Source organism: Petaurus breviceps, unplaced genomic scaffold, assembly GCF_028583685.1.
Source record: "Petaurus breviceps papuanus isolate PSGF00001 unplaced genomic scaffold, PetGlider_PUasm1.0 90639, whole genome shotgun sequence".
Taxonomy (NCBI): Eukaryota; Metazoa; Chordata; class Mammalia; order Diprotodontia; family Petauridae; genus Petaurus; species Petaurus breviceps.
In genome coordinates, this window is record NW_027187296.1 from 4,750,092 (window position 1) to 4,759,725 (window position 9,634).

The 9,634-nt window shown below is 33.4% G+C and overlaps 1 protein-coding gene across 1 annotated transcript in view; it reads left to right on the forward strand.

Moving 5' to 3' along the window:
• Positions 1-2,117, forward strand: part of TRPC4 (transient receptor potential cation channel subfamily C member 4) — a 282,270-nt gene extending 280,153 nt beyond the window's left edge. The window contains exon 11 of the mRNA XM_069064634.1: positions 551-2,117. Coding sequence (XP_068920735.1) covers positions 551-1,258 — 708 coding nt within the window. The 3' untranslated portion in view covers positions 1,259-2,117. The remainder of the gene's footprint in view (positions 1-550) is intronic.
• The last annotated feature ends 7,517 nt before the right edge of the window (positions 2,118-9,634 follow it).

Below are 9,634 nucleotides of genomic sequence, written 5' to 3' on the forward strand. Positions count from 1 at the left end.
ATATCACCTGAGCTCCCAAGTTCAGTGACTCCATCTCATATATCTAGAACCCAAAAGGACAAACAAAACAGACCACAACCTCAATGCCTATTTACCTGGGGCTACTGGTCCTAAGGAGAAAGGAAAAGTGACTCTTCTTTGCCCACATTATTGTATGGTACCCCTACTATGGGTGAATGAGACACCACTAAAAGTAAACCAAGACTGTCCCAGTCAGGTAGTGTTAAGGATGTAGGCAATTCCAATTGTGTAGCCAATGGAAGAAGAATGTTCCTATCCACATGACAGGCCAATCTGAGATATCTTCTCCCAGTAGCAAATGCCAAGCATCTTCCATATGAATACCTCAATCTCATGTTGCTTTAGTAATGTTACATATATAAATGTCAGTAATGGTGATGATGACAATAGCTGGGATGTCAGATTTCAGCATCTAACTTCCTGACAATGGATATAAATAGGTTAAATGAACCCAAATTGTTTCTCATATTTCTTCATGAAAATCCTGAACTCATTCTATTCCCTCTTTTTCCCCCTCCTGTGACATTAGGAGCTAAAACAAGACATTTCCAGCTTCCGTTTTGAAGTCCTAGGACTGCTGAAAGGAAGCAAGCTTGCTTCTTTACGATCTTCAAAAATTATAAAGGAGCCTCCATTGGAGACTGAGAAGAGTGATAGTGAAGGGAGTGACAAGACAAAGAAAAAGAATTTCAGCCTCTTTGATATAACCAGCATGATTCATCCAAGGTCAGCAGCCATCGCTTCAGAAAGACATAGCGTGAGCAATGGTGCTGCCCTGATGGTTCATGAAGCCCCCAGAGAGAAGCAGAAGAAAGTGAACTTTGTGTCTGATGTCAAACACTTTGGGCTGTTTCATAAGCGCTCCAAACCACATTCTGCCGAAACAAACACCAACCAGATCTTCTCGGTTTCCGAGGAAGTTTCACGTCAACAGGCAGATGAAGAATTTGGGAAACATTTTCAACTGGAAACAAGAGGACTGGCCAGCAAAGGTGAACGGAGTATCGCAGGTCTCAGTGAACAGTGTGTATTAGGGGACATGAAAAGAAGGAACAGAGAGACTTTACACTTCGGCGACAGCCTTTGCAGTTTGGAATCAGAGAAGTTGATGGTAGAGGACACTGTGCCCATAATACCAAAGGACATGCATGCCAAGGAAGAGGCCAGTGCTAAAGACTGTGAGTTAAAAATCACAGAGACAGTGATACACGAAGACTATGTAACAACGAGATTGTGATACTTGAAAGAGGAAAAGTATACAAGTATATGTGTATATACATTTTTTGCTTAGTGTTTGGGATGGGATGTTTAAAATCTATATTATCAAATGATCACATTTATCTACTGTGTCACATTATCTTGTAACATGATTAAGTAAGGGAAAGGCTATAGAGCAACTTTCTGGTTTTTAGCCTGCTTTTGCTTTCACAGTTTGTTTTACATTTTTAATAAATTAAAATATCTTGTATTCTTGTACCATTGCAATAATCCACAGACACTTTTTAATCTATCTTTTTTTCCAATTAAAAAATGCATCTTCTCTCATATGGCAGTTGATTCTAATGAAACATATTTTTATATGTAAGAATAATGTAGATAAATATGCTATGTTTTAGTTTCTTAAAGATACTTACTTACTATGCCCTTTCCTCCAAATCCTAAGATTTGGATTTCAAACATAAATTTAAAATTTAGAAGTTTAAATTATTAAGCATAAATATGAACAACTTTAATACATTTTCTGCATACTTCAGTGGGTTATCATTTAATTTTTACAGTAATATTTCATCTCTTCTTTGTTATAATTATTTTGAAAATAACTTCATGGACAAGTGTTCATAATTAATTTGCAGAATTCTTCGTTTTTGCCAATGTTTCCTTTCAATGAGTAAAAGAAATGTGTGTGCCTTGAGGATATCTTAATGACTATTTCTTTCAAAAGATTCAATCAGAGAAACAGCTACCAGTCCAAGATAATGTTTATTTTCCCCCTATGATATACTATCTGTGTAATATTCAAGACCTTGTATATGTGATTCATTGTAGAATAGCTGTATTTAATAAAGAAATATTTTTTCCTGAATGCTAGAAAAGAATGATATTCTGTTAGAAATATTTTCTGAATCATAAGTGTTTCTTTGATAAACATAGAAGTGGATAAGGAGAACTTTTTATAAAGTCTTAATTTTTCAAACACAGTTTTCTAGGCTTTTGTCTACTAATACAAAGTAGAAACTCAGCATTTTAACAAATTGTTAAATTAAAGTTTTATGGAAAATTTAAGAAATCTAAAGGCTGCTTGTGCAGTATTTCTATTATGTGATGAATTTAGACAGTTAAAAACTCAACATTTAAAATTAAATAATTAGGATTACTGATTCAAAATTAATATTTCACAATTAAGCCATATTTTCATTTTGCAATTGGTGACTGAATTCCAATCCCTTAAGAAATCATTTCATTGTACACTTAAAAGGGTCCCAGGAATCTGGATAATTCATTCTCTTTCTCTCTCTCTGTCTTTTCTTCCCTTTCTCCCTCTCTCTCTCTGTCTCTCTCTCTCTCTCTGTCTGTCTGTCTCTCTCAGTCTCTCCCCTTTACCAAATTTCTACATAGTTTGCTTTCAAGGTGGTTTCCTCATTCCTAACTCATCTTATTCTTATTCAGATACCCTAATACATACTGTACTTGGTCACTGATCCATATAATGAAGTGTTTTCATTTCTCTTTCACAGTACAGGTGCCTCCTTTGACTATAAATTACCTGCTTTGCATTTGATTCCTTAAGCCAGGCTTGGAAATAACTTTATTTGAGGTTAACTTGTAATCATCCAAGTTAAATTGAAAAAGTATTTGAATGACTCTTTTCATTTTATTAGCAGAATCATAGTCCATACTACTGACTTGCCCAAGGTCACAAAGGTAGTGTCCAGATATGGAAGATGAACCTAGGTCCTCTTATTTCAGAGGTATTATATATTCTTTCTATTTTACCAAAGGAATTAGAATCACTTCTTGACAGCATCCTTATTTGATATACTTCCCTTTTTAAAAATCAAGACATTAGCCTTTTCTGGTCATGCAATACTTATCATATTCTTTCAGAATTTTTTCAGTGATTATCAAAAAATGATTCAGCAATCAAATGTGTCAGATCTTTCAGAACCCTGGGATATAAGTCATCTGAAACTAGTTATTTGAATTCACCTAGGAGAATTATGTTTTTTTTTTTTTTTACATATGTCTCTATGTACCTTGGATTTTAACTCCCTATTAATCATTTCTGTTCTGCCCAAAACAAAGATAATTCTCCTTAGCAGAGAAATAAGGGTAATATAAGTCAATCAATTCTACCCCCTATCAGTTGCTATGATCATACCAACCAACTGAGATACAGTGCTATCCCTTCTTTTGATTCCTATTTCCTTAATATGAGCTTGAAAAACCTTAAAAAATATCAGCTTCATGATCCAGACTTCTAGTAAGAGTTTTATGTGCATTTGTGCAATCTAGAAAAAAAAAAAAAGAAAAAAAGGAAAGGAAAAAGAAATTTAAAAGGTACACTAAAACAGAAAATATGATAGTGGCAAGAACACTAGATTGAAGTACTTTGTGCCAAGAACTAATGTATGTAAATATTTCCTAAAAGCAGGGTTAGATTGATAAAGACTAAGGTAGAAAGTGTTCCAGAGGAAAAATATAGCTGTACATTACACAGGAGGGAGAAAGATATGCATCCTGTGTAGGAAGTGCCATTTTTCCAAAATAATATAAGCTTACTGATGACATGAACTGTTTAAATTTTTTTTCATGTTCCTAGCATGTCTACTTTATCATCTAGTGACAGCATGGTTAACTGGAAAGCTATGTTTGTGTATATATGTGTGTACATATGTATGTATGTATGTATGCATATAAATTCATTATCTTAACACCAAAGTTCTGAAATGTAAGACTAATCAATTTTTAAAAAATGAATATAGTAACAGAATAATTATAAGAGATTTTAATATGCTTCTTTCAGAGTTGAATATATCTAACAGAAAAATAAATAAGAAGGAAAACAGAGTGGAGTTGTTTTTTCAGAAAAAAAAAAACATAAATCATAAATTTGAAGACATGGTGACTTCTGCATGAGACTACCAAAGAATGTACATATATCTAAAAATGACTGATACATTTCTGAAATTAGATCCTGTTTCAGGATGCAAAGAAAAATAAGTATAAAAAAGCATAAATAGTAACTGAATGAATGAAATATAATTTAAGCAGTAATTATATGCCCTAAATACTGGGAAGTGAAATAGAAAAGCAAGGTATTAAGTATTTTCAAAGACCTCACATTAAATTGTGTGGTTCGGGAAGTGAGAGAGAATACAGCCAGCCTTAGCTGCAAATCAGGAAGAAAAATCTAGCAATCCTTAGGGTCTAGCCCAAAGCAGATGGTAGACATCATCTTTAATATCATTGCCACTGGTAAAGTCAAATTAATTTGACAGTGTCAAAGACTTTAGGGGAGAGAACTTTCCTTTTGGAATCTTCAGGATCTGTGACTGCTAAGGATACTACAATACCTAAAGAGATGTAGCTAAGTTACATTGACATAAGGATTCACTGGCTAACTACCAACAAGCTCAAGAGAGCATTTCCTCCCAGGATAGTGTCAGCTTCTAGCCTAACCCCTGCAGCCATCTTTCAGAGGAGGAATCCTTATGTAAATATAACCTAGCTAACCTCTGAAAGATGGATGGGCTGTAAGCAGAGGATAGCCAGGAAAGAAATGCCTGCTTGAACTTACCTTCACCTTGTTGGTGGTTAGCCAGTGATTGGTGAGGGAAGAGGAATCATGGATTGCTTATCCACAAGACTTGTCTTTCTAATAGTGGCAGGGGAGTGTGCTAGGTTGGAAAAAAGGCTCATGTTCTGGCAGTGATACTATTCTCTGGGCTTTGGGTATATGGTTCTTGACTGTCTTCAGCTGGGTTTAAAGGGAAGTAGTAGTAAAAGTGGCAGCAGTGGTTTGACTTTCCTGGAAAAAAAACCACTCCTCTTGTCTTTTCCTTAGAGTGCCTTGCTATTCTAGGCAGACTGACATGGCTACCCAACTGGTGTAGTGCACCTGCAATCAATGTTGGGTGGAAGGAGAATGGTGGGTTCCCTTCTCTACAGATGTTACTTCCTTAAGCGATGATATTAAAACAAGGCTGGAAGGATTCCAGGTGATTTAAGGAGTGATATTATTCCTGAGAAAAGGAAAATTGTTATAAAAACCAGGAAACTAGAGAGTGCCCTGCACTCTTCACAACTACCTCTTAGAACCCAAGAATTAAATACATCTTTTACAGACAATTTCACAATAAATTGATAATCAGTGAAGAGAACATAACTATATAAGGTAAAATGAAAAGTAAGTAAAATATCCCAAATGAGTAAGTCAAAGAAAACCATCAACATGTTAAAAAGTACTATACTTATGAGATACGATATCTAAATATTCCTCCACTAAGAAGTAATCAGAAGAAAAAGTATATATCTGAAAACAAACATTCACAAAATCAAGAGGATTTATGAACTATGCATAATGAAAAATAATTCACAATAAAGAGATTAACATTGCCAAAACACAAAGAAATCTTGAAGATTAGGGGAAACATCAAGACTGTAGGATTACTAAATAAAATTATGTACTATTTTAAAGGTTAACAGAATTGATATTAGATAGTGATCCAAAGAGAAAGGAAAGAAGACAAATTACTGAAATTTGAAAAATGAATAAGGTAAATTCACAATAAATTGACAGGAAATAAAGACAATTATTGGAAATTATAACCCACTTATACTGCCAATCTAATGTGATGCATGATCATCTATATAAAAAATATAAAATGCACCGGCTCCAGTGTTGGGATGACCTGGATCGAATCCCGGGCTCAGATACTCAGCACCACACCCAGAAATCACTGGCCGTGTAACCTTGAGCAAGTTACTTAACCCCAATTGCTTTAAAAAAAAAAAAATATATATATATATATATATATATATATATATATATATATATATAAAATGTCCAAATTAACAAAATAAGAAATAGAGATCTTAAAAGTCACCAAATCTAAGAAAAAGAAATTAGCAAGTTCCAAATGAACTAACAAAAGGGGGGGAGGGCAGGGAACTCTCAATCCAAATGGATTTAAAAGTGATTTCTAACAGATGTTTAAAAAAAATTATTCTATAAATACTATTATCAGTCATTAAAAAGAAAACACTCTATTGAACTTCTATTATGACACAATTATGTTCTCAATACCCAACCCATGAAATTAAGAAAGAGTATTATAGACTGATTTCATTAATGAATATTGATTCAACATTTCTAAATAAAACTTTAACATAGAAAAAGTAGGAAATTTTTTTAACACAACCTTTATTATGATCAAGTTGGATTTATGCCAATGATACAAAGATTTTGAATACTGTATTATAAGAAAAATTAACATGATTAAATTATTGTTGGTATTTGTTTTTGTTGTTGTTGTTGAAGGGGGTTTTGTTTTGTTCGTTTTGTTTTGTTTTTACCAGACCGGTGATTTCTTCAATCTAGGTAATTTCCAATGAGAAACTTCCTCTACCAATGCCAATTAACACTTTATCTGAAAAATTATAGAAGTTGAGAATTGCCAATGGCACTGAGAAGTTAAAATAACTTGTCCAGAGTCACATAGTCAATAAGTATCATGTTTGAGACTTGAACCCAAGTTTATCTAGATTCTGAAGTCAACTTTCTATCCACTACACCTCTCAATTAACCATGTGCATTATTATATTGAAACAGAAAAAAAGCCTTTGACAAAACACACTACTCTGTTGTATTGTTTAATAACAAAAACAAAAAAAAACCCTCTACCTAAAAGGAACCCTAGGAACTTTCCCTTCTTTCTACTTACTCCAACTGCTAGATAAGGAAATAGAAAGAAATTAGAAAAATAAGCAGTGGGAAAGAGAAAGCAAAATTATCCTTGTTTTTTTTTGGTAGATCTAATGGTTTACTTAGATGATCCCAGAGAATCAATGAAGTAGCTAATAGATATTTTAGTAGCTTTGGTAAATTATGAGGATACGAAATATACCTTCAAAATTCATTAGCATTGTTATGCAATATTAACCTAAAGAAAATATTATAAAGAGAAGTTTTATTAAAAATAATCTCAAAATCTATAAAATGTTTGAAAATTATCCACTAAACCATTCTCAATATATATATACAAGTAAAAAGACTGCTTTAAGATGCAAGAAAGATTTAAATAATTATAGAGACATTATTCAAGTTTGGATCACACCAATATAATAAAACTTATCTTACATTCTAAAGTTAACTCATAGATTTTGTATTATACTAATCAAATTATTCAGTTGGCTATCTATAGATCTAAACAAAATAATAATAAAATTCATCTCAAGTGGATAACAAAAGTAGAAGTTAAAGGAGAAAGGAAGAAAATAAGCATTTATTAAGCACTTTGTATTACAAGGCACTATGTTAAGTGCTGGGCATACAAATATTAGAACAAAGAAAAAAAGCCCCTTCACTCAAGGGTCCTATGTTCTAATAGGGGAAGTTAATACACAAAAGGGGGGAAATAAAGGCACTGTTTGGGGGATACAGGGAAAATCTGTTTTTTGAAGTCCAGAAATCAAAGACTGAACATCCTTAAAACAGAGGCCTAGGAACAAGAATAACTCACTAATGAAAAAAATTGGGTGAGCCTTGTAAGATAATCTAGGATAAAAATGTGATTTGTATATTCCAGAGTGAGAAGGTGATAGGAGCGGAGACAAATTCCATAATGAGATAGTAGCAGAGGCTATTGTTTTAGTCTGGAAGTCAAAGACTGAGCTGGGAGGGAAATACGTACTGTCTAATCTGGGCCCCTTCAAAACATGGTGGTGGCAGGAAGAACTCCCCAATGCGATTAGCATTATCAAGTCTCAGCCTATTTTATAACACAATAGTCATCAAAAAAATAAATTTTGGGGGCAGCTAAATGGTACAGTGAATACAAGACTGGCCCTGGAGTCAGGAGGACCTGAGTTCAAATCTGACCTCAGACATTTGATAAAGTAATGGTTGTGTGACCTTGGGCACCTAAACCCAATCGCCCTGCCTTCCCCTTTCCAAAAAAAAACTTTTTGCATTGGTTAAATTAAAAAAAAAACTATAACAGTGGTACTCAGTAGATAAGCAAAATTCTGAAATAATTAGAGTATCTCCATATTTGATAAAACTAAGAACACAAAATTCTGAAAGAAAATATTTGGCAAAATATGCTGGAAAATTGGAAAACTTTTTATCATAAAATAGGTTTAAGCTTGTTCCCAGAGGACAAATAATGAAACACATTCCCCTCTTCCTGGTAAAGAAGTGAGATAGTATTAGTGCAGGATGTTATATACTATGTCAGTTTTATTTAAATGTTTTTCTTAATGCAGAAGTGATTCTAAAGCTCATATAAGTAAATGAATTTAATGTAGAAAACAAAGGCATTATTTGTTTTATTTTTTATATTAGGATATTGGATTTGACAGAAGTGGACCTAGCTTAAACTCAAGCTTTCTTTCTTGAAATCTTTGTGATGCTAAACAAGTAGTTTAAACTCTTTGGACCTCAGTTTCTTCATTTGTAAAGTAAGGAAATGGGACTGACTTCTATAGCATCTTCCACCTCTAAGTCTTTGACGCAATATCTAGCAACTTAAATAAATTTATTTTGAATCATGAATTGAATTTCTGATCCAGTGTAATTGATTATGATCTAGAACATCTTGGGAAATAAAGGTGGTTAGGAACAGGTGGTGGAGATGCAGTGTCGCATTTTGTAATTCTCTCAATTGTGTAAGCAAGCCCAGAATTCATGTAATATTTTGAAAGTAAGGTTGTGTTTTATGGTAAAAGATTAAGTCTGCTTCTCTTTCAGGGAAGAAAAACAAAGATTCAAAATGTTTTTGCATCAGTAGACTGTTTTTTGATTTTTAGTGGTATGCAATTAGGTCTTGGAATCCCACTTTCTTTGGATGATTTCTCTTAAAAGTAGTCAGGGGAAATGTATCAATGAAATGGGCTAAGGGTAATATCAAGCAGAGCATGCTCTCTTCTTTCAAAGAGTTTGCAACAATGTAAGGGGAAATAAGATTTACATACATATGAATATGAAGTGACAGATACATAAAAATCTATGCAAAAAATTTCAAAATGGTAAAATAAATTGGGAATTCCTGCCTCTCCCTCTTTTCTAAATTCAGAAGCCGCAAAAGATTAGAAATAAAGTAACATTGTAGACAAATAATATTGAATGCACATTAAAAATGCTATTCTACCTGGGAAAATTTTTTTTTCTACACTGGTAAAATGAGGAAGTTGGGCTCTTCCAGCTTATAAAAATACAATTTCAGTGGCAGGAAGTGCCCTGAATTTGGAGTCAGAGGACAAGTGTTAAAATTCAGGTTTCCCACTAAAATGACCATGAGACCTTGAGCTAATCTTGTAGCTATCTCTGGGCCTTAGTTTCCTCATATGCAGTGAGTATATGAGATTAATTTATCCTACCTATGATTCTGTT